The following is a 26,243-nucleotide window of genomic DNA, read 5'->3' on the forward strand; positions in this document are numbered from 1 at the left end:
TGGGCTAAGCACACGTCCCTGAGGTGTGCCTGTGAGGTAGAGATGTCAAGGAAGTCAAGGATCCAGTTGAAGAAAGATGTTGAGAGGCCCCGGTTCTGCAGTTTATTGATTAGAAATGGTTGTGTTTAAATCCTGAGCTGTGGTTAATAAACAGCATCCTGACGTAGGTATTTGTACTGTCCACGTGATCCAAGGCCCCATGAAGAGCCAATGAAATCACATCCACCGTAAACCTGTTACGGTGATAGCCAAATTGTAGTGGTTCCACGTCCTTGCTGAGACAGGAGTTAATTCTAGCATACCAACTCTCAAAGCACTTCATCACCGTAGATGTGAGTGCTGCTGGATGGTAGTTGCTAAGACAGCTCACGCTGCTTGTTTTGGGCACTGGTGTTATTGTTGCCCTTTAGAAGCAGATGGGAACTTCCATGGAGAGCATTCTAACTAGTTGCATTGCGTCTGGTATGGGTGGGGGGGGGAGTGTGGGAGCTACTACACAGGATCCAGGTAAGCTGCAGAGAGTTGTAAACTCAGTCAGCTCCATCATGGGCACTCGCCTCCCCAGTACCCAGGACATCTTCGAGGAGTGATGCCTCAAAAAGGGGGCATCCATCATTAAGGACCCCCAATTCCCAGGACATGCCCTCTTCTCATTGTTACCCTCCGGAAGGAGGTACAGGAGCCTGAAGGCACACACTCAGTGATTCAGGAACAGCTTCTTCCCATCTGCCATCCAATTTCTGAATGGACATTGAACCCATGAACACTACCTCACTACTTTTGATTTCTATTTTGCACTACTTATTTAACTATTTAAGGGTTCAATGTGCATTCAGAAATTGAATGGCAGAAGAGAAGTTCCTGAATCATTGAGTGTGTATAGAAGCCTTCAGGCTTCTGTAGTTCCTGAGGGTAACAATGAGAAGAGGGCATGCCACTCACTGACCAGGACTGGAATAACTTAATACTAACCTGGCAGCAGTTTTTCCATAAGTTGGTCATGGATTCTGTATTATAACACTAGTAATTTTCCTTAAACTGCTGTGTCAGGCTTTGTCTTACAGGTCATGCAGATACCCCAGGAAGTGTCAGCCTGCTTCCGAGTTCAATATTTAGTAATTCAAGCATGGGTAAGGCATCATTATCATACATTTACTTTATGGAAAAGTTATGGGCTTGTAATTTTCCCAAAGCTATTTTCCTTTCAACTGCATATTTCCTCTTTATTGTATTACCTTGTTTATTCCATATGGTACTGGGGAAGAAGGTACTCAAGTGTTTTTAACCAGTGCGAATGGTATCATTGTGCACACGTACACAATACCAGTCTGTTGTCTGTAAGCTGCCCAGCATGCAGTACTGGGTGAAAACAAATTTCCTCTGAGCAAGGTGAACTGTAAACTCTTTGACCCCGGAGCAGACTCACACCTAGCGCCTGCCTTACCTCAGAGTGATTGCAACTCTGGTATCTATTGATGCTTCACCCTCGCTGTTTCTACCTCTGGCATAGTTTTATTCTAACCTTCCTCAGCTCAACTCCTGCTGAAGTCCTTTTTTGTGCTTTTGTTACTTCTGGACTTGGCAGCTTCAGAAGCCCTAACAGCTCTCCATTCTATTCTATTCTTAATCAACAGTGTCATTCAAAACTCTGTTGCCCCTCCCTAGTTAGAGGTCTGGAAGATTACAAACAATACCACAGACTGAAAGGAGAAGCCAAACCAGTTAGCCTAATATCATATCACTGGAAAATAAAATGAGGAGCAGTTTACGTCACCGTTTAATGAGAATCAGTTGAAGTAGTTGGAGGTGAAGGTTAAGCTTGACTCTCCTGTGAATTAGTTGAGGAGAATGCAAGCAGTTACTCTGACGCGATTGTATTTGACATGGTCTACATGATCTGTCACGTGGTGAACTTACCAGATAAATAAAATCCATGATATCGAAAGGAAAGTGGATCTCAACGTAGCTGAGTGAGGGAAAGGAAACGGCAGATGGTTGTTTTAACACTATTTGCAATGAAATCTCGCTGGATTTCATGCCAGATCTGTTGCACTTGAAGAATATTGCAATGCCTTTTAGTTTATGATTTGGTTGCTTGATAGGATTCAAAAGTAGTAGTGTGGGAGCAAGTTGTAGGCTGCGGGAGTGTAGAATCAATGTGTCACCCACAATTTGGGAGGCAACAAACGTAACCTCATATCTATGCAGGAAGTATAGAGAAAAGGGTGAACTATAGACCGGCTAGACTGATGGGGGAATAATGCTAGAGTACATTTTAAAGATGTAAAATGAGGATGTAAGTCATAACGTGGTGTATTTGGATTTTCAGAAGGGTTTTGACCAGGTCCTATTTGCAGAATTAGTATGTGTGTGGATTTACAGTGATGTACCAACATGGAGAGTGGGCTGATTGGCAGATCAGGTATTCCTACAAAAGGTAGGAATAAATGGGTTGTGTTTCCAGTTGCCAGGTAATGATTAGTGGGGTATTGCTGAGTGCTGAAAGCAAGGAAACAGATCATTGTGTGATGTATGGGGAAAGGGAGGTAATGCAAAAAGACCTGTGTGTCCAAGTGAGTAACTACACAGATGCAGCCAGTGTGTTGGCTGTCACAGTGAAAGGGTCCGGGAAATTGTTTAGGCCCTTGATATGATTTTGCTCTGAGTGCTATGTGCAATTTAGGTCTCCTTTTCTATAAAAGTATGTTCTTGCTGTGGAGATAGTTTAGGGAAGGTTCACCAGGCTGATTCCTTGGATGGCACTTTTGTGAACAGAGATGAGGATGATTAAGTTTAGTAGAGTAGAGGGATACCTGATTGAAATTCCCTCTCCAACAGCACTGTGGCGGCACCTTCACCAGGGTGGGCTGTAAATGCTGGTCTTGCCCGCAATATCCACATTGAAATCTGAACAAAATTCTGTTTCTGGCAATAGCCTCAAATCCCATTTTCACTCTCCAGCACACTCCTTGTAATATGGCGACTATAATAATTCCCCCTTCTCCAGCCCTGTACTTCTTTCGCCAATTAACTTCCCAGCTCTTTACTACACCCCTCCCCCTCCCGGCTTCACCTGTCACCTTGTATTTCTCCTTCCCTTCCCCCCACCTTTTAAATCTACTCCTCATCTTTTTTACTTCAGTCCCGCTGAAGGGTCTCTGCTTAAAATGTCAACTGTATTTTTTTTTCTATAGATGCCTGGTCTGCTGAGTTCCTCCAGCATATTTTGTGTGTCCATGTTTTTAAATTTGGTGCCTCAGCTATTAATTAAAAGTATTCCAATACCTTTTCAGCCACCTGTTGACCTGTCCTGCTATCTGTAGATATGCTCTGCAAAGTCTGTCTGTTCCATTAAACCTCTCAATATCCTCCCATGTTTCCCTCATCTTGTTGCACCTTCCCAAACACATCACCTCACACTTCTCTAGATTTAATTCTGGTTTTTATTCCTCCGTACAACTGATCAGACCACCTATATTTCCTTCCAGCAAAACTTCTGCTTTTCACCGTTAACCACTTGGCTGCACCTGGCTCCTGGATTTAGTTCAAGTTTATTATTATCATTGTTTCTAATTAAACTTTTCTTTTTTTATTTTGTTCATGTTATTAACCTCGTTAAATAAACATTGCAGGCTGTGGAATGTGATTCCTCCAAATACTGTGTGTGATCTGTGAGAAAAAGGATTAAGTTTATAGGCTAAATTCCATCTCCAAGATGACTTGGAATGCATCCTTTCTGTTGGCCCAGGGTATATTTGGAGGCCTTGGTATCTACATTATATAGACTTTGCAGTCCATGTAAAAACTAAGAATGGATAAACTGAGCTGAGAATATGTTTTGGATGAATAGGTAAATATTGTAGTTGTGCCCTCTCCTTAAGGAATCATTGCAGGGAGTTGCACTTTAATTAAATCAAATAGCAGGCAAATTTTTAATGAATAGAAGTGGTTGAGATTACCAGGAAAACCTTTCAGCGTAATTTATACAATGCCAATTTTATTGCATCTGCAGAAGAACAGCCAAGGATGATGTGCAACTTTAAGAGCTCAACTGTCTGGACCTGCACCTGGTGCTATAACCCACAAGCTGACAAGTGCTTCAGTACAGGTAGAATTAACAGATTGCTAGAGAACCAGCTTTTTCTCAACATCTGGGAATAAACTTGTATCTTTGGTATGAGAGTAATGCCACAAAATGGCCTGAATCTGTATTATTTTCATTTGTGATCATTTTGATTATCATTTGAAACATTTAAGATGTTGTATTGTAAGAGTGTTGTATTCAACATTGAGAACAATTTGACTGATACACTCTAATGTTTATATTCCATTTCAAGTTCAAGTTGATTGCCATGGGTAAACATGCCCAGTGTATAAATGCCATGAAAAGTTGCCTTTAGCAGCAGCAGCACAATACATTAGAAACATGACAAACATAAATTACATCAATTGGAGTTAACCTAAATTATACATACAGTCCCTTGTAAAAGTATTCAGCCCTTGGTTCACATACGCAAATGAGTATTACAACCAGGGATTTTGATCAATTTCACAGAGAATTTTTACTTGTGAATCACGTGCTCATTTTTTCCCCACAGTAGAGCCCAAAATCAAGAACAAATTGTAAAGTATGGAAAAACTAAAAACATCAAAAAGTCAGCAGTTCAAAATATTCATTCCCCTTTGCTCAGTACTTAATTGAACCACCTCTCGCAATTTTTACAGCCAATAGTTATTTTGGATAAACCTATTGGCTTACATAAGGTGATGGAGCAAGATTTGCCCATTCCTCCTTACAAAATTGCTCAAGCTGTGGCAGGTTAGTTGGAGAGCAGTGGTGGAAGCAACCTTGATCAGGTTAGGGTCGGGACTCCTACTCAGACATCAATTTTCTTCATTTGAAGCCACTCCATGGTTGTTCTGGCAGTGTGCTTTGGGTGGTTTTCCTGCTGAAATACGATCTTTCTCCCCAGTTTAAGCTTTCTGGCAGAGGCTAGTAGATTTTTATTCAGGTTCTCTCTATATTTAGCAGCATTCATCTTCTCATCAACTCTGACCAGATTTCCAGACCCTGCTAATGAAAAGCATCCCCACAGCATGAAGCTCTATTCTACTTTACATGTGCACTATTAATTAATGCTTAGAGTTGATGCCCAAAAATTCAACTTCAGTCTCATCCAACCACTAGCCCATCTTCCACATCTTTACGTTATCTTGCAAAGTTTTTACAGGCAAGGAGATGCTTTTTTTTTTAAGTCGAGGCTTCTACCTTTTCTGTGCAAGGCATTAGAGATTGTGGAGCTATGAACTTCATCTCCAGTTGCAGTCACTGACTTTTGCACATCACTTAGAGTGACTGTTGGCATCACAGTAGCCTCTCTTACAAGAGCCATTCTTCTCTGGCAACTAAGTTTAGAGGGGCAGCCTGACCTAGGCAGTGTCGCTGTGTATTCATATTTTTTTCCACTTTTCACGATGGGCTGTACTGAGCTCCAAACCATGTTCAGTGTCTTTGAGGTAGTGTTGTACCCTTCCCCAGATTTGTGTTTCTCTGTTATCACTTCCCTGACTTGTCTTGAATGCTCTTTTGTCTTCATTTTGAATTGGTCTGTTCAAAATATACCATATATTGGACCTTACAGAGAAAAGCAGGTGTTTATTCACGTGTTCCTCCAATTTTCTGCATCAACAAATTAGGTAAGTGGGTAAGGTAATAGACAATATTGCATCTGAGGAAAGCTAGCATAGTAATTACAAAGGAGATGAATACTTTTTCAGCCTCTTTTGCAAAAGACAAGGTGCAAAGTCACACAGCCAAAGCACACGTAGCACGTACAAGATAGTAAGCATGTAAAGGTATCAGGAAGATGCACCCAAACAGTAATTTTAAAAAAGTCCAGATTCGAGCCACAATAGAGCTTGTCTCCTACTGAGCGAACACTGGGAGGTGAGCACAGACTTCAAACTGAATGCTGCACCGGCTCCAGTGCCTCTCACCTGGAGGCTGTGTACAGGCGACCCCACAGCTTGAGGCCCTAAGTCCATTGATTGCCACAAAAAATTTCAGTCAGCCACAGTAGAGCTTGTCTCCTACCGAGTGAACACTGGAGAGGGCAGAAACGACTCCAGCCTGGACACTGCGTACGGCGGAGCAGACCATCAGGCACCTCTCTCCCGGTGGCTGTAATCAGGCTTATTCCTTGCTCCAAACAGGGTCACACAGCTCCCCTGCCATTCGCCTCTACCTACTGCCAGTAAATCAGTGCATCAAACATTTGGCATTCCTCATTAACAATGTCTAAGCGGCTCTTACAATCACAAGACGGTCACTCTACGCCTCCTTCAACTCAGGCAGCAGCACCATGACATGCAGCTCCTTCATTTTCTCCAATGAGCAACATGCTGATGGTGGAGACCTGCAGGACTTTAAGTCCTTAATGTATAGCAGGGACTTGCAATCATAAAATATACATTTAAATAAGACAGTAGTACCTTTTGTTGGCCCTGTAGACACTGTATTAACTCAAAAAAATCCTAAATAATTTAAATTTAGAAAGTGAGAAAATAGTTGTGGGGGCTGAATACTTTTTCGAAGCACTGTAACTTACACAGCAGAAACAAATAGACGTAATGTCACTAGTACTTGTTGAAAGAGAGATAGAGAGGGGAAAAAGAAACGTAGTCTAAAGTACTGTTAGGGTTTTCAGATTGGTGCAAAAACCTAATAGCTGTGGGGAAATGTTATTAAACCTGACGTGTGGGCAATTTGTAATGACCAGTGTGCACAAAAATCTTGAGTTCTGCAATTTTTTGCCCTGTGAAAACAAAATGTGCGCGCTGAATTTTATATAGAGAGGTATTCATTTTAACAGTTAGCTAAACACTGTCAATAAGAACTTTGGTCCCCTCTGGGTTTAATTGTTTTCACTCTCGTTCATCTGCACTCTCACAAAACATCAGTAGCGGGTAATGAAGGATTTTCTCACTGGAGCTTTTGCACACCAAATGTGATTTGTTTGCTGAATGGCACTTTTAAAAGTCAAGCTTCCAAATAATTACTCCACTTCTTCCCACTTGCAAATTCTCCAGCAACTTTTTCATTGGGACAATAACACAGCTAACACCGGTTTCTGTTTTGTAGTAGCAGTTTGTACTGTTTCATTTAGACATTCTGTTCTAAATGAACTAGCATTTCTTTTGTGCTTCGCGCCCTTTGTTTACCATATATAACCATATAACAATCACAGCACGGAAACAGGCCATCTCGGCCCTCCTAGTCCATGCCGAACTCTTAACCTCACCTAGTTCCACCTACCCGCACTCAGCCCATAACCCTCCACTCCTTTCCTGTCCATATACCTATCCAATTTTACCTTAAATGACACAACTGAACCGGCCTCTACAACTTCTACAGGAAGCTCATTCCACACAGCTATCACTCTCTGAGTAAAGAAATACCCCCTCATGTTTCCCTTAAACTTCTGCCCCCTATCTCTCAAATCATGTCCTCTCGTTTGAATCTTTGGAATTTGACATAATGAATCAATTGCTTCAATAAAAACAGTGTAAATAAGCCAGTTCTAAAATCTGCAGACAAATCATTGCAAACTCCATGTTGTCAAGACAATCTACATCAGAAACTGGAAAAGGAAATGTGATTGTGTACGATCGTGAAATATACTTAACATGCCAGTGAGGTAGAGGGTGACCTTCTGTGTGTAGTTGAAACTCCTTTGTGTGCTAGTAGCAAAATGTGTGTGCACACGTACCTTAGATGGAACATTGGGTGTGGCTCTTCAAGATTTTCTACCTCCTTCATCAGGAAGGGGTCATGGCCCATTTAGTGGGGATCCACGATACTGGATGCTGCTGAGGCTTCACCTCTGTAGATGACGGGAGAGCTGTACCTGGGATGGGACAGTCTAAGTAGCTTCTTGCATTCCTGTGCGTAGGAGTTCCCATTCCAGGTCGTCTCACAACCAGTCAGAATACCTTCCAATGTACATCTGTACATCAAGCTTCAGCGACATGCTAAATCTCTTTAAACTTGCGAGAAATCAGAAATGTGGGCTCATCTTCTTCATGGTTGCATCAATGTGCTGGTCCTAGGATAGATCCTCTGCAGACCTTTCTATGGGGACTAGTATATGTTTGCCTGATTTCCAAACAACTTAAGGTAACTGAGCCAAAATTACTGGGAAAGCTATTTAAGTCCCTACAGACTTATAGCAGTACTAGAAATTATTTTGTTTGGGATATGGGCATCACGGGGATTTATTGTTCTTCCTTAAATGCCCTTCGGGAGGGCTGATGTGGTCCTGGTGACTTTGGAATGGAAGTGAACCTGGTGAAGTGAGCAGGTAGGTGGTGTTCCCATCTACTTGCCACCCATGTCCTTGGTGGGTCGAGGTCACAGGTTGGGAAGTTGCTGAGGGTGGGTGAGTGACTGCTGTGTCTCAGTATATTGCTGCCACTGTGCATTGGTGGTGATCGTTTAAGGTGGCAGACTCCTTTGTTCGGGGGGCTGTTGAGTTTAAGAGAGTTTGGAGCAGTTGAAAGTTCATTTGCTCTCCTGACTTATAGATAGTGGGGCTGCAGGAGGAGGTAAGTAACTTGCAAGGTGCCCAGCATCTGACCAGCCATGTTATTTATGTGGCTGGTGCACTTGGCTCTTCACTGTGTTGCTGATGGGGTACTCGGTGGCCATAATACTGTTGAGTGTCACGGGAAGCTGCTTTGTCTCGCTCTCTTACTAGAGATGGCTCTTACCTGAAACTTCTGTGGCGTGAACATTACTTGCAACTTGTCAGCCTATATCTGAATGTTACCCAGACTTTTCCACATGCAGGTATGGGCTGTATTGTTTGTTGAGGTGGTGACAATGGAATTGGAAGTCAAAGTGGGGATGTTCTCTCAACACTGTCCCAAGTTTAATACCTTTACACCTCCTCAATGAAAGAGATAGCCCATGGCTGCATGCAGAGAGCTCCGGGTAGCATTCAGGTACGGGCTGAAGTGGCAAATAATGTTTACTCCACGGAAGTGCCAGGTTGGACCTTGGAAATGTCTGGATGATGGGTGATGTGTGAGATCTGATTCCAACCACTGGAATGCTTTCTCATTAATGTTTTGTGTCTTCGGTTTTACCAGAGTGCCTTGGCCAAGTGCAGCCTTCATGTTCAGGACGCTGACTGATCTCATTGCTAGAATCCACTGTTTGGTCTATGTTTGGACCAGGGCAGTGGTCTGGGTGAAAACCAGATAAGGCATCGATGAGTTAGTGCAGTCTGATGACTCAATGCCTTGCATCATTTTGTTGTTGATTGAGAGCAAATAGGTTGGACAGTAATTAACCAGACGCTGATGCTGGGAATCTGAAATACAAGAAACAGAAGAGACTGCAGGTGCTGAAAAGTTGGGTCAATCTGGAGGAACTCAATGGAGAGAAACTGCTTCAGGCTGAAAACTTCTGAAGGATCCACTGAGTTCCTTCAGCATTTGTGTGTTGAATCTAGATACAAGCAGAAAATGCTGATGATACTCAGCAGGGCCAGCAGAGCTCTGAAAGAAAAGCAGAGTTAGCACTTCAAATCAGTGATATGTAATCACAAGAGAAATACGGGATTGGATTTGTCCTGCTTTTTCCTGTGGACATGAATCTGGTCAGTTTTCTTCATCATTGGGCCAGTTTGTAACTATGGATAGCTTTGCAGGTTTTCATTTCTGCAGCTGGGGTGATTTCTGTTCCCATAACCTTTACTGTATCCACTGCTCTCAACCATTTCTTTATGTCACAAGGAATGGATTGAATTGGCTGTATACTGGCTCCTGTGACAGTGAAGATCTCGGTCATGACAGATCTTAATTAGTTCCGCACGGAAGATCTTGTTCCTGGGCTGTGCTGTTCTGTGTTTGGCTGGACATAGTTGCAAATCTCTCAGCCTTGTCTCAAGCTCTCTTTGGGGTGACCTCACTGCCATTGAGGATGTGTTTTGAGCCTGTTCCATTAGTTATTTAAGTATCAGATTTAGTAACGCTGCAGATTGGATACATCGGGTGTTGCATTGCTTGGCTCTGTCTGTTGTTTAGCGTTCCTATAGTCCTGTGTTGCATTTTCACTAGGCTGGCTGCTCGTCCTTACATCTGCATGAGACGGCTTGCCCTCTGTCCTGGCAGTGTACATTCTACTGTTACTGATGGCCTACTGTCCTCCTGGATGCCCAGTTTTGCACTGAGGTGTGTTCTGAGCCTTTCACAGCTATCACCTTTGTATTGTCAGTACTGCCAGTTCCTTTAAGTATCTCTCTGCCAAAGGAAAGGAGGATTGGGTTTGTTCTTTGGTCCTTGTGAACTAATGATGCTTGCAGGAAGGTTGCCCAAGTGTTGTAGTGTGACCAAGTATTAGTTGGTATCCCAAACAAATGGGGGTGCGATGGAAAAGAATTACTGAGAAAAAATATTAGGTGGTGGGAGAAATGAAGAGTTTTAATACAGTTAATAACAGAGAAAATGATTATGTATTTTTTCTTTAATGCTGTATGCTAAGTTTGCTTCTTGTTAACGAGTCAAAATGCCACCCATACCAGTTTTTTCCCCCTTACTATCTAGGCTTGGTCAATAATGCACAGCTTTTGAAGTCAGAAAGTTGTGCAATGAAACTCTACTGCTTATAATCTGATGGAGTAACACACAATCTGTGAATAGTACTGTATCTGTGGAGGAGTGAGGAACTATCAATGCTTGGGGTTGAAACTCTGCAGCAGGATCACATGAGAGTTCATCATACAGCATGGAAACAGCCCCTTTGGCCCAACTGGCCTTTGCCAACCGAGATGGCTATCGAAGCTAGACCCATGTGCCTGTGTTTAGAGTCTAAAGCTTTATTATCCATGTACCTGTCCAACTGACTTCTAATCTCAACTACTTCATGTGGCAGCTGGTTTCGCGTACATACCATCCTTGAAAGTTGCTCCCCCAGTTCCTATTACATCTTTACCCTGTCATCTAAAACTATGCCTTTAGTTCTTGATTCCCCAAGCCTGGGAAAAAGAAGTGCATTAGCCCTCCTGACCTTGCGCATCTCTAGAAGATTGCCTGCCCAAGCTCTCCCTAAAGCTGAGGCCGTCACGACCTGGCAACATCCTTGTAAAGCAGCTGCTGCATCCCAAGGCGACCCAGAAGGTGCAAGCTCCACACAGACAGCACCCATGTACAGAATTGAACCCAGGTTTCTGGTGTTGTGTCTCTGTGGCCCTACCAGCTGGTGGGGAAGGAGATTATCCACATACAAATTTCCCGTTCGAGTTGTGGGGTAATACCACACAGATACAGGCCCTTCAGCCCAACTTGACTAATCCCTGCTAGTTACCGTTTTAAGGAATTTTGTGATGGTAATTCATGGCGAGAAGTCTGTGCAGATCCTTGTGAATATCCCATTGTAAATCAATTACTCTGATGTGGTTCTCCGGAAGAGAGGTCTACATGAATACTCAGCCTCCATTATCTTTCCCTAGGTTTGTTGCATCGTGTTTTTGTGACTGATGCTGTGACAGGACAAAAGCAGATATTCAGCACAAACAGTGACGTTCTTGCTCAGCAGTTTGCTCGCAGGGTAAGTCAGAATTTAAAATGCTGAGCTTTTCCTTTACCAGAAAGCACACTGTACTCACGAACAAAGGGACAGGTTGTCTTTTGGATGCAATCAAATGAAGCAAACACTGTAAAATATGAGTGTACTACTTGAATTTGCTGGCTTTCGAGCATTTCAGATGAGTTGTGGAACCAGACTGTTCCATATTCACTACTTACACCGAGCACTAATGTCATACTGGTCTGTGGCTAACACTGCACATTATTGGCCAGGTCTTTCCTGAAAAGTTCATAACAGGTCGATTCATTGTACACAGTCCGGAGTGATTAGATTTAGACCTGAAGAAAACACTTCCAGTCATGTAATTTCTGCTGACATATTAGCACCTATTTTCTGTTAATGATTGCTAATTATTTTTCAGCACTTCTGGTACGAGCTATTGTCCATGAGTTGTTCAGGATAATGGATTTCTGGGGATGTGTTAACTTTCTTGGGCACCTCCATGTTTGTTCATGAGGAGGAAACAGTTAAAGGGCTACTGATAGGCCCATTTTTGTTCACAGCTGAACTACTGGGTGGGGGCTGAGGTGGGGCCAAGTGAGATGAGAGTGCTGATGGTTGACAGTCTTCTCCAGCACTTGACTATGCAGCTAACCTTTAGGACATCTGCATTCCCTGACTTTCAAGCTATGGATGTGAACTTGAATGGCTCATTTATCAATGGAATTTCATAAATTTTATTGTGTACTTCAGTATCACCAGAAAAAAATTATTTGTGATGTCTTGCCAATGACAAATGAGTTGCTGTTTGTTGATGTATCAGTAACAATAATGCTGACATCATGCACCGGAGCCTCCGGACCAGGACCAGGCTGTGACCCCGTGTACACCGGAGCCTCCGGACCAGGCTGTGACCCCGTGTACACCGGAGCCTCCGGACCAGGCTGTGACCCCGTGTACACCGGAGCCTCCGGACCAGGCTGTGACCCCGTGTACACCGGAGCCTCCGGACCAGGCTGTGACCCCGTGTACACCGGAGCCTCCGGACCAGGCTGTGACCCCGTGTACACCGGAGCCTCCGGACCAGACTGTGACCCCGTGTACACCGGAGCCTCCGGACCAGACTGTGACCCCGTGTACACCGGAGCCTCCGGACCAGACTGTGACCCCGTGTACACCGGAGCCTCCGGACCAGACTGTGACCCCGTGTACACCGGAGCCTCCGGACCAGACTGTGACCCCGTGTACATCGGAGCCTCCGGACCAGGCTGTGACCCCGTGTAGACCGGAGCCTCCGGACCAGACTGTGACCCCGTGTACATCGGAGCCTCCGGACCAGACTGTGACCCCGTGTACATCGGAGCCTCCGGACCAGGCTGTGACCCCGTGTAGACCGGAGCCTCCGGAACAGGCTGTGACCCCGTGTACATCGGAGCCTCCGGACCAGACTGTGACCCCGTGTACACCGGAGCCTCCGGACCAGGCTGTGACCCCGTGTACACCGGAGCCTCCGGACCAGACTGTGATCCCTTGTACACCGGAGCCTCCGGACCAGACTGTGACCCCGTGTACACCGGAGCCTCCGGACCAGGCTGTGACCCCGTGTACACTGCAGCCTCCGGACCAGGCTGTGACCCCCGTGTACACAGGAGCCTCCGGACCAGGCTGTGACCCCCGTGTACACAGGAGCCTCCGGACCAGGCTGTGACCCCCGTGTACACAGGAGCCTCCGGACCAGGCTGTGACCCCCGTGTAGACCGGAGCCTCCGGACCAGACTGTGACCCCGTGTACACCGGAGCCTCCGGACCAGACTGTGACCCCGTGTACACCGGAGCCTCCGGACCAGACTGTGACCCCGTGTACATCGGAGCCTCCGGACCAGACTGTGACCCCGTGTAGACCGGAGCCTCCGGACCAGACTGTGACCCCGTGTACATCGGAGCCTCCGGACCAGACTGTGACCCCGTGTACATCGGAGCCTCCGGACCAGGCTGTGACCCTGTGTAGACCGGAGCCTCCGGACCAGGCTGTGACCCCGTGTACATCGGAGCCTCCGGACCAGACTGTGACCCCGTGTACATCGGAGCCTCCGGACCAGACTGTGACCCCGTGTACACCGGAGCCTCCGGACCAGGCTGTGACCCCGTGTAGACCGGAGCCTCCGGACCAGACTGTGATCCCGTGTACACCGGAGCCTCCGGACCAGACTGTGATCCCGTGTACACCGGAGCCTCCGGACCAGACTGTGATGCGACCAGTTAGAATGTTCTCCACGTACATCTGTAGAAATATGCAAGTCTTTGGTGACATGCCAAATCTCCTAATGAAGTGCACTTGATAGCATGCTTTCTTCTGAACGTATCAATGTGCTGAGCTCAGGATAGATTCTCCGACATGTTAATGCCCAGGAATTTGAAGCTGCTCCCCCTTTCCACACTTCTTAATGAATCCTGGTTTGTGTTCTCCCCTACTTAAGTTCACAACAGTTCCTTGGTTGTGCTGATACTGAGTGTGAGGTTGTTGCGATGACACTCAACCAGACCTTTTTCTCACGTGTGCATGCATGTGTGCGCGCGTGCGTAACTGAGATTCTGACTGAAACAGTTGGATCATCGACAGATGGCACTTAAGCCATGCTCAGCCACATAGTCAGGTTTGTAGAGCGAGTAGGGCAGTGGGCTAAGCACACATCCGTGATTGTCAGCAAGGAGGAGATGTTATTTCTGATCCGCACTGTGCAAAAGAAGTCAAGGATTAATGGCACATCTGCAAATGGAGATACAATGGCTCAGGTTTTGAAGGTGGTTGTTGATTAGGACTGAAGAGGTGATTGCAATTGAAGCTATAATCAATAAACAGCAGCCTGGCGAAGGTATTTCTGCTGTTTAGGTGCTCCAAAGCCAAGTGGAGAACCACTAAGATTGTGTCCACTGTAGTGGTAGGCAAATTGCAGTGGACCCGGGTCCTTGCTCTGGCCATGACCAGCCTCTCAAAGCACTTCATCACAGTGGATCTGAGTGCTATCATGCAACGGTCATTAAGGCAGCTCACCCTGCTCTTTTCCAGCACCAGATGATTGATGTCCGTTTGAAGCAGATGGGAACCCATCTGGAAATGTAGAGGAGGCTTGACCCAAACACAGAGCTGCAAAGACGATTTAGCAGTGTGCAATAATTTTAATAATAAACTGCAAAATAACCAGCCATTCAAGACCACGAAACAAGAGAGAACAGATATTAAACTCACAGGCAATGAGGTAACTCAATTGGTTGATGTTGCCTGGTTCATATGAGTGAACAAGTACTGTGGATGAGAGTTGGGTTTAAATTGGCTGCAGGTGATGAGTTGGAAATGAGAGTGAGTTGGGCTGAGTAGTTTGATGAGTTGAATGGAACGGAACTACTGAGTGGGTTGGCTTCAGTGCAGCGTCAGTTGGAAGAACTGCTGGGTCGGAGATTAACTGGATGGTGGAAGTGAGTTTGAGATGGAGGCCAGCGGGAAAGAAAAATGGAGTGGAAAGAGTAAGAAAACATGTTTGAGATGTCAAACTCTGAGGAGTCTGGATGACGTAAGTAGGATAGCAAAACAATGGAAAGAAGATGAGATTAAAGCAATTATAAAGTTGAGCGAAATTTGGTGATTGGAACCCGATTCATTTGACGAAGGTAATCAACAAACTTATCGGCGAGGTCAAAAGAGCAAAGATTTTACAAAATGCATCGCTATTAGTGATTTGTCGGGATCGTGCTCAGCAAGGCAGTGATAAGATTGAATAAAATAGATGCCAAAAAAGTACAATGTTCAATACCCAACAACAGAAAGTGGACCAGAGGAGTTATTTCAGGGATACCAACAAAAGTTACTATGGATGAGATTAAACAGAACATAAAAGGAGCAAAAATTATTGAACCCAAGCATTTGAAAGTTACAAGAAATGGAAGAAAGTGTGGTAGTTTATTGGTTATGATTAACTTTGATGAAGAAAGATTGCCAACTGAAGTTTATTTAGGGTATATGTGATATGAGGTCAGAATACGTATACCACTGCCTTTAAGATGCTTTAAATGTCAGAAATTCGGGCATATTGTGGCGGTCTGCAGAGGGAAACAAAGATGTGGGAGATGCACTGGAGAACATGAATACGGGAAATGTGAGACGGGAGCGAGGCTGAAATGCTGCAATTGTGGCGAGGAACACAGCGCGGCTTATTGAGGGTGCATTGATAGCAAGAAGGCAGCTGAGATACAATATGTAATGCCGAGGCAGTGGAAGGATTTGCGGAAAAAAAGACTATCAAGCAAACACGTACAGGGAATAATAAACCGGTGAGGGCTGTGAGATGATAAATAAGGATACACTTATAATGAGTAGAAAAGATTTCATACTGTTTTTGGTAGATGCAATTAACTGTTCAGCACAAACAAACAAAAGAACCAAAAAAATTAAAATTATAGTCAAGTCTGCAGAAAAGTATCTTGGTATTACAGGGCTTAGGTGGGAAGTCACTGAATGGAGGATCAAACAGTTCACAGGCAGGGGAGGTGGGATATTAATGGCAGTATATATTATATAATGGAATGCAAGGAGTCTTATCGCAAGTGGTCAAGAATTTAAGAAATATGTATCAGAACTTAAGGAAAACCTTAGATTTTATGTATACGAGAAACGTGGTTGAAACCCAGGGTAACTGTGCAGAACTCCAACAACAAGTAGAAGTACTCAATAAGAACAGCTGTGAGTTGGAAAAGAGATTGGAAAATGGAGGAACTTATTACAAAAGTAAAAGGAATTGTTGCAAAGTGAATTGTCTACACTCAGATTATAAAATGAAAACGTGGAAACAATTGAATTTCAGAAATACATCTACGGGCTATGATTCAAATAAAGGAAAACTTGGAAATGGCAGACTAGAAAAATGGCAATTATTAAAAGTTAAGCATGCGGTAATTAGTATTCTTAAACAAGAAGAGTTCAGTCTTACAAATGATGCAGATGTAATCAGTGTAATTGAGAATGCAATTACTTGGAAACCATGTGACAAAATTAGGGAAGTAAAGCAGTTTGCAGCACTGCTAGCTAATGAGATTAATTATACATCCTACGGTGGGCAGTCATACGCCTAGGTTTGTCAAAACTACCGGAAATAGGAGGAGGAGGAGTTGGAAATGAGAGGCAGGTGACTCCTGTTAGTTGGATGGAGACTGGCAAGAGCCTGCTCATGCAGGCCTGGCAGAACCTCTCTCTACAGTAATGGGAGATTGAAATCAGCCATTCTAGGCCCACTACAGAGGGATTCATAGTAAACATATTTCTGTAACCGATGAAGTAACAGCCAATTAACAAATAGCTTCCTTGGATATCGCATCTTATTCTGCCTTTATACTGTGACAAATCACAACCTGCAGTCTCTCTGCAGGTCCCAGTATTGTACAATGGCTGTCGGTCTGGTGAGATTTTCAGCATAGACATCAGACAACAAAGAAGGAAAGGACAAAGCTGGAAATGTACTAATTTCTTTCATAACTCCGCTGTGACCTGCATCCGACTCCTGCAAGATGAAAACTATCTCATTGCTGCAGACATGATTGGGGAGGTATGTTTCCAAGTGTATTCGTTTCTGCAGAAGGTGTGAAGTTGTGCTACCTGTGGTGTGTGCTTCCTTTGCGTGGTTTCTGTTATTTGCTTCTGTGTTAACTATGTTTATTGGGTTTACTAAGTCACAGGAGTGATTACCTCATGGCACTTAATCTGCTCACTGGTGCGTGGTCGATGTTCTGCCATGATCAACCAGCTCCAGGCAGGTCTTGGTCCAAGGACGGCCAAAGATTTGTAGAGGTGAGGTGAGGGGAGCTGCCCTTGACACCAAAGCAGCAATTATTCAAATGTGGAAACAAGAAACCCAAGTATCGTCAACAGGAATCGTTGGGGGTATGGAGGGAAGAATCCCTTTATTGGCTGCTGTTAAGAAAGGAAAGTGGTTGTGGTCCAGGAGTTCCCAGGGTAACATTCGTGGGGACTGTTTGTAAGTTGGAAGTGAACAGAAACAGTGTGTAGGACAGGATCACACTAACAGGAAGAGTAGCCGCAGATTCAGTCTGTTCTTTTCCTAAATCTGCTCGGCCCACCCATACCCGCAAATGCAGGAGAGAGAAAACATTGCAGAAATGTTCTGTTCCCACCTAGCAGAGGATGTCTACAGTCCTACAGCAGCTGAAAGTCAATCACCTCCATCCCTAAAGATCAACTCTTGATCTCCCGACCTACTTTGTCGTGGCCCTTGCACCTTGTTTGTTTGAATGGTCTTCCTCCCATATTCCAAAGTGGTGCGGGTTGGTAGGTTAATTGACTGGGTGGAATCTGGAATGTGATTAAAAGGGTGGTTGATGGTTGGTACTGACTCGATGGGCAGAAAGAAGAGTCTGTTTCCACGCTGTAACTGTGTTGGACGATGAGGGGTTATCCTACACGGTGAGCAGTAAGAGAGTGATAAACTATCAAAATTCTGGAAAATGTGATGAAGTTAATACCAATCATGTCTTTCTTTCCTCTCCTAATCCACAGATTAAGCTTTGGGACTTGAGGACTGCAAGGTGTGTCAAGCAGTATGAAGGTCATTACAACAAGCACGCTCAGCTCCCCATACACATCAATGAAGAAGTAGGAGTTCTTTTAGCTGGTAAGTTTTACCTTTTTATAATAAAGTAGAACATGCTAGAAGCCTCAACAGGTCAGTTGCGTCTGTGGGAAGAGAACTGGTTAATTGGGAAGGAAGGAAAATTAGCTTGTTAAACTGCAGGGAGTGCTGGGGAGGGGTTGTCTCTGATGGAGTGAAACCAGGGTGACCATGGGGATAAGCTGTGATTAAGGTCATCTGGAGAGTGAGGCACTGGGATGTGGAGGTTGCAAAATGAAGAAGGCCTGCCAAGCAGGCCAGGCTGGCCATGAACAAACAAGCTGAACCAGTATCACAGATGGGTGATGAATATAGCTAACAAATCAAGCTCTCTACTGAGTCCAGAAAACTGTTGTGTGCCCAGATGGAAGATGAAGTGTTGTTCCACAAACTTCACCGTGACAGTGCAGGATGGATCAGAGTGGGATGTAGAATTAAAGTGGCAGATAACAAGCAGCTCAGGGTCACATCCTGTGGATAGAAGACAGGCACTCTTCAACATGGACACAATGCTAGAGGAACCAGGTATGTCAGGCACTATCTCGGAAGAGGAACAAATAGTCAATGTTTTGGGCTGAGACCCTTCATCAAGACTGGAAAGGAAGGGGGAAGAAACCAGAATAAGATGATGATGAAGAGGAAGGCACCCTACAGAACAATCTCAAATAATAATGAGTAAGTCAACACCCTGACACAGTGTCAAGAAAACAACCTCTTCCTCAAGTTGCAAAAACCAAGTAGCTGGTTTATGGACTACAGAAGGAATGGAGACAGGCTCTGGGGTTGAGGGTGAACAGCTGTAAGCTCCTCGGCATCCACATCACCGAGGATCTCACGTGGTCTGTACATAATGGGTGTGTGGTGAAAAAAGCACAACAGTGCTTCTTTCACCTCAGGCGGTTGAGGAAGTTTGGTATGGGTCCCCAAATCCTAAGAATTTCTACAGGGGCACAATTGTCAAGTCAAGTCACTATTATTGTCATTTTGACCATGGCTGCTGGTACAGTACATAATAAAAATCAGCCAATGTTTTTTCAGGACCATGGTGTTACATGACACAGTACAAAAACTAGACTGAACTATGTAAAAAAAAAACCAAAAAAAACTACACTAGACTACAGACCTACTCAGGGCTGCATAAAGTGCACGAAACAGTGTAGGTATTACAATAAATAATAAATAAGACAATAGGGCAGTAAGGTGTCAGTCTAGGCTCTGGGTATTGAGGAAGAAACTGCTTACAGTCTGGTCATTAGAGCCCGGAAGGTTCGGTGCCTTTTCCCAGATGGCAGGAGGGAGAAGAGTTTGTATGAGGGGTGCTTGGGGTCCTTCATAATGCTGTTTGCTTTGCGGATGCAGTGTGTAGTGTAAATGTCCAGACAGCATCCTAAATCTCATCTGCACCCTAAAGCCTCCATATCCTTCCTACTATAATGTCGCAATCAGAACTGAACATAGAATGCCGACTATGTAACCTACTCTAGAAACTGCCTAGAATTTCCCTACTGTATAGCCCTATATTTTTCTAAGCTCCATGTACCCATTTAAGAGTCTCTTAAAAGACCCTATTGTATCTGCTTCCACTGCTGCTGACGGCAGTGCATTCCACGCATCCATCACTGAGTGAAAAACTTACCCAACATATTTCCAAGCACCTTAAAACTATGCCCCCTCATGTTTGCCTTTTCAGCCCTGGAAAAAAGCCTCTGGCTATCCACATCATCAATGCTCCTCATCATCTTATACACCTCTGTCAGGTTACCGCTCATCCATTGCTCCAAGGAGGGAAGGGCAAGTTCACTCAACCTATTCTCATAAGGTACTCCCTCCAATCCAGGCAACATATTGTAAATTTCCTCTGCACTCTCTCTATAGTATCCACATCCTTCCTGCAGTGAGGTGTACTCCAAATGAGGTCTGACCAAGGTCTTGTATATCTGTTATATTCCCTCACAGCACTTGAAGTCAGTCCCACAGTTGGTGAATGACAACACACCATATGCCTTCTTAACAATACAGTCAACCTGCATAGCAGCTTTGAGTTGTCTATGGACATGGACCCCAATATCGCTCTGATCCTCCATGCTGCCAAGAGTCTTACCATTGTCTTCAAATTTGACCTACCAAAATGAACCACTTCACATTTACCTGGGTTGAAGTCCATCTGACAGCCCTCCACACTACCCCCAACTTTTGTGGCATCAGCAAACTTACTAACCTACCCTTCTACTTCCTTATCCAGGTCACTTCTAAAAATCACAAAGAGGAGGGGTCCTAGAACAGATCCCTGCAGAAACACCAGTGGTCACCAATCTCCATGTAGAACATAAATCATCTACAACCACCCTTTGCCTTCTGTGGGCAAACCAATTCTGGATCCACAAAGCAAGGTCTCCTTGGATCCTATACCTCCTTACCTTCTGAAGCAGCCTTGCATGGGGAACCTAATCAAATGCCTTACTGAAATCTATACACACTACATCCACTGCTCTACCTTCATCAATGTGTGAATCCTCAATTCAATCACACCCTTCCACTTCTTTAGCCAAGTCATTTATAATTCTGAGTGGATGTGCTGTCTGAGATATGTACCCAGTAGGTAAAAGATTGTATAAAAGGGATCTTCAGAGAACTTGGAAGATTAAATTGAAAGCTAAAAGCCAAACTGATCAGGTAGAGTCAATCCTTTATCCAAGAGGTTAACAAACCTCACTTGAATTTTCCTTGGGAATAAAACAATTTTAGACAAGTATGAAGACTGTTTAAAAATCAGTATTTAATGTTTTGAAGATTCAAATATTGGTACAGTGTGTAAATAAATACATAAAAGTGCACATAAATACAGTTGTAACCAAGTCTTGAGCATATTAACATCCCCAGGAAACTCAAAACCAGAACATTCACTGGATGTACCAAAATTCTAACAGCTTAAAACTTAATTTTCCTGAAAGAATTAGACATAAAATGAGCTAAATTCAGTGAACCTTTGCAGATACTTTTCTAGTGTGTACTGCTTTCACCTCCAAATACTTACTTCCAAGGAATCTTGTGGAAAGCACCCAAAAAACCAGTGCTCCTGACTCGGTAAGAAAACTAGTAAAAGACTTAGTTACAATAATACTTCTGCACACTCAATGGGGGGGGGGGGGGGGGAAGTATTTTATTATTTTTTTCATGGGAACGAGTATTTTAAATAGAAAAAATAAAGAAAAAAATCACTTTTTTTTTCCAGTTGGACAGGATCACTATACACGGATCTGGAGTCTGAAGGATGGTTGCCTCCTTCGAACTATTCCATCTCCTCACCCTGGCTCCAGTGACTCGATTCCCAGTATAGCCTTTTCTTCACAACTGGGTGGGAGCAGAGGGGTACCTGGACTGATAATGGCTGTCAAACAAGATCTATATCACTATACGTACAACACCGATCTCCAACGAGCTTGAAGGGAGAGTTCCAAGACCACTGTGTACAGTCTCCTGGGGGGATTTTTAATGTGAAATACAGAAAATAATATAAATAAATTTGTTTGTGTTTTTACCCCTCATCCAGGAGTGGTTTTATTTTCAAAATAAAAGAAAAATGCATGTCAAGTTTACAACCAGAACTCTCAGTTCATGTCTTCTTAATGGAACACTGTATTCTACTTTAAATTGTACATGAAACTTACTAAGGAAGAATTTGTTCTATTTACTTAGTGAGTTACACAAAGTTTCACATCACTTTCTTATTTATCATTCATATTAAACATTTAAGTTCCTATTTAAGAATCGTAAAAAAAAAAGTTCTTGCTGCATTTTTATGAATCATTTATTAAAAGTAAAGTTATTAGATATGCTGTTGTAAAATTCTTTGTGCTCAAGAACAGTACATGAGGTGAGCATTAATCTGTATGGTCATGCCCCTTGCTATGTTAGAAGTAAAATGCTATTTAGCAGTGTTACTGAAACAGAAGAAATAACAGGGTGTGCAAAATGGGGAGCTGGTAGATGTACTAAACTTGTATTTCCAGAAGACTCTTGATAAGATGCCACAAAGGCTGTTGTGGAAAATATATGCAACTCAGCTGTGTGAAGTTAATGCAAGGGTGTTGATGGAAAATTGGCTGACGAACAAGTGAAAACATGGATTTCTGGTGGAACAAGAGACTCTGTGATGATGCTGAAGTGACAACTTCTATAAATAATAAACTAAGGAATCTATGGTATGTTTATTGAATTTGTTGATACTTCAGTGGAGGAAGGTAAACTGAAGAGAAAATGAGGTCAGATTAAGTTCTGGCAAATGGCATATAATATGGGAAAGTGCCTACATTGGCAGGAACATGGATGTTGTTACTTAAATGTAGATTTCAGAGTGCAAGATTCTCAAAGAAAGCATGCAAGTTCAATAACACTCCAAAAATCTGCTCTCAGGCTTTTCAGCAATTTTGATAATTCAACATTTGACTCACCCGGTGATGTTTCCTGCAACCCCTTTAAACGTTCCAAGGTCCTGGTTTTGCAGCCTGTTTCAAACTGACTAGGTTCAGTGGAAAATTGTTTTTTTGCTTTTAAGAAAAGAATTAACTGAACATCCAATAATTCAGAAAATCTGCCATTCCAGTGTTGCCAAAATCCTGGTTGAGTACATGCCAGATTATGAACAGAAATTGTTTGCTGCTAGTGAATTGAACACAAAAATAGGGAGATCATGCTTCTAGTTACATAGGATGTTGATGAAATCACATCTAGACTACTGCAGATTTCTGAAATTAAGGATGGTAAATAGAACATAGAAAACCTACAGCACAATACAGGCCCTTCGGCCCACAAAGCTGTGCCGAACGTGTCCTTAGCTTAGAACTACCTAGGCTTACCCATAGCCCTCTATTTTTCTGAGCTCCATGCACCATTAAATGCATTAATAGTTCTGAGATGGTTGACTAGGCTGATACTTAGAACAGATAGATTGCCAAAGGCTGGGCTTGTATCTCTCGGAATGCTAAAGAGTGAGGGGTATAATTGAAAATATATCCTGAGGGGTCATGACAGTATGAATACAGAGTTCCTTGTGGGAGAATTTAGAACTAGGGCTCACCTGTTTAAAACAAATGAGGCGATTTTTTTAAGTGCTTTTTAAATGGCTTTTCCTAAAGGTGATGGAAGCAGAGCTTTAAAATACTTTTAAGGAAAAGGTAGGTACACATTTCAAGCAAAAGATCGGTGGCTTATCGAGGTATGTGGGAATGTATCGGAGCAGCTGGGACTTGTTCACTTGCATGTGTCGGTAAAGTGGCTGCAGCAGAGATACACAGACAGGGAAACAAATTACTGTTTCACCCCACATTACATGTGCAACCAGCTCCTTAGTGTTGTACTTGGTGTGGGAGAGGAGCATGGGCTTACTTACATGGTCTGTACTAGGAGATTCTGCCAAGTGAAGCGGTTATCTTAAGTTGTTTGGAATGGATTTTGATAGTTATTTAATTAACTCTTCCGTGGCATATGTCAATGATAACAAACCTGACTCTGATTCTTTGACTGTCTCAGAACAAAGCAGACAATTCTAGTTGATACCTTTGATTGGCACCCAAGCACTAGGCCCCTCCACACACTCTTCCCAGTAGTTTTCACTCGGTCCTGCTAGGCGAACCAACAAACTTTGTAGGTAAAAAGAGAAGTTGCAGATGCTGGAAATCTTTAATGGGTCAAGCAGCATCTATGGAAGGAGAGGCTGTTCATAGTTCGGGTCTGAAATGCATTGTTCAATTGCTTCTCCTACCAACGACTCTGAGTGCTTCCAGCATTTTGTTTGTTTTCATTTAAACAGAGATGAGAAGTGATCATGTTAAGAGTTTTCAGCCTCACACGGATTCTTCAGTAATGGTTTCCACATTACAAGTTGTTCCCATCAGCATCCTTCTCTGAATGTTCCCTCAGAAACCTCTATGGAAGAGGGACTGATGAAACAGCACTTCTTGCTTTCTCCACTAAACCTACAAATTATTCACTCTGCTAATTTTTTGCAGGTCATAATGCATAAATTGTCCATCACATCAATTTGCTTTAATTCCTTCACTGCCATACTCTCAGCTAAATCAGAATCAGGATGACAGTCAAAGGTGACTTCCAACTTTTCTACATCAAGTTTCTAAAGGATCCTGTGTTTTTTCAAGTGCCTTTTCCACATATGCCACTTTCAAATATGTATAAATTACTTTTCACTCCTCCATTTTTGTTTTAAGTATGCCACTTCACACTTTGAAAAATTGTCTTTACCTACCATTCCACCAGTTACCTCGATATTCAGTCTTCTAATGAAGAAAAGGATTTGACCAATTTTCTGTTGTGGTCTGATTATTCTCCAGAAGCCTTACGAAGTAAACATTTTTAATAAGCAAGATTAGGAACTGTATTAACAACTAAATTCCACTTTAAGTGTGTATATGTAATAAATAGTTCAGCTTAAAATTCCCTATTAGGATGTTCTTTCTAACTGTTGCTCAAAGATCACCTGCCTTTTGGTAACAGTTTATGCACACTCGCACAGGATGATCCCATCCACGGGAGGAGACTGAGCGCCTGTTCTGGGAGCACTCATTGCAGAAACCCTGTCCACAGGCTCGGCAGTGATGCTTGGACATTTTTGGGGTAAACTCTTTCCGACAATGGAAGCAGTCAGTGATCTCGTGGTCAGGCACCCAATAAGAAGGTCTGGCAGCATCTTTCACTAGTCCTAATAAACACACCATGGATTTGTTAAATAAAATTAAAATGACTTTATTTTTTCAACATCCAACATTCCAAGTCATTTAACCCAACCACCCAATAGGCATATAAGAAATTGCACTTACAGCAATTTCTTGCTCTGCAGTTTAGAGACAAGAATATAGTCAACAAAATCTATTAACTACCAGCAAATGAACCTGGGGCTTGCTTGTCCCGATCGAAAACTAACCTGGCAAAGTGAGAGAGGGAAGATTTTAAAGAAACTGAAAGGGTAAGTTTTCCCATACAAGTGGTGCTGGGTATGTAGAATGAGCTGCCAGAGCAGGCTCTGGAAGTACAATTACTACATTAAAAAAATGCAGGCTGTGACGCACCAATTATGACATTGAAAGTATATTTGGTCAGGTACAAGGATGTGAATAGTTTAAAAGGCTATAGGCCAAATGAAGCCAAAAGGGATTATTTACTCAGATGGACAACTTGGTTGGTAAGGACGAGTTGGGCTGAAAGACTCATTTTCATGCAGCATAATTAACTAGACATATTAGCCATAAAACATGTATTTGCTACTCCTCATTAGCAAATGACAGATGCGCCACATCTCTGGCCCAAGGCCTGGAACAACAGGTGGGCTCCAATATTTGCATGAATGACATCACGTTAAATTGCCTGATATTTACCAGTGCCCCACAATAATCCAGTTCATAACCAATGAGATTACAAACTCTTTGGCTGATTGGGAATTTCCCATGCCGCCACTGGGAAAGTGTGCATGAGGAGTCTTATTGTTTCAGATTTACTTACTTGAAATGAATAAGCACAACCATATCACTGGCTCTTCTGCCTCTCACAAATTGTTTAATGTTTTTCGAAGATGTAGTTGCCACAGTGATATCACATCTCATCTCACCTGTGGCTGGCAGCCACGGACAATTTATTTTATTTGCCCAAATGTATTGCATTACTCAGATTGTGAACAACTATTCATTTGGTTATCCATAAAAATATAGGGAAAATGAAATAAAAAGATAGCTCGTTATCAGTCATTTGGTGCCCAAATACAGTATAGCTATCCAATGTAAATGCATTTGTATACAAGTGAATACAATCCTAAAATAGAGACAAGTATTTCTAAGGAGAAAATGAGACTGATTGAAGACCAATTCTGTAATTTATATCTCAACATTTCAACATGCACTGCAATTCAGAAGTATATATGGCGAAGCATGCCGATCTGTTGGAATGGTTGAATTTTGTTTGTCGGATAGGAA

At 43.2% G+C, this 26,243-nt stretch overlaps 2 protein-coding genes across 5 annotated transcripts in view; one reads left to right on the forward strand and one right to left on the reverse strand.

The window, feature by feature from the left end:
• wdr21 (WD repeat domain 21) overlaps nt 1–21,802 on the forward strand; it is a 61,112-nt gene extending 39,310 nt beyond the window's left edge. For all 4 annotated transcript variants that reach the window (XM_059952571.1, XM_059952580.1, XM_059952590.1 and 1 more), the window contains exons 9-14: nt 1,051–1,130; nt 4,013–4,108; nt 11,514–11,611; nt 17,008–17,184; nt 18,153–18,267; nt 21,497–21,802. In XM_059952571.1, the coding sequence (XP_059808554.1) occupies nt 1,051–1,130; nt 4,013–4,108; nt 11,514–11,611; nt 17,008–17,184; nt 18,153–18,267; nt 21,497–21,708 (778 nt within the window). In that variant the 3' untranslated portion in view covers nt 21,709–21,802. The remainder of the gene's footprint in view (nt 1–1,050; nt 1,131–4,012; nt 4,109–11,513; nt 11,612–17,007; nt 17,185–18,152; nt 18,268–21,496) is intronic.
• A 2,210-nt stretch (nt 21,803–24,012) lies between these two features.
• zfyve1 (zinc finger, FYVE domain containing 1) overlaps nt 24,013–26,243 on the reverse strand; it is a 73,114-nt gene continuing 70,883 nt past the window's right edge. The window contains exon 11 of the mRNA XM_059952559.1: nt 24,013–24,979. Coding sequence (XP_059808542.1) covers nt 24,747–24,979 — 233 coding nt within the window. The 3' untranslated portion in view covers nt 24,013–24,746. The remainder of the gene's footprint in view (nt 24,980–26,243) is intronic.

This window comes from Hypanus sabinus, chromosome 2, assembly GCF_030144855.1.
Source record: "Hypanus sabinus isolate sHypSab1 chromosome 2, sHypSab1.hap1, whole genome shotgun sequence".
Classification (NCBI taxonomy): domain Eukaryota; kingdom Metazoa; phylum Chordata; class Chondrichthyes; order Myliobatiformes; family Dasyatidae; genus Hypanus; species Hypanus sabinus.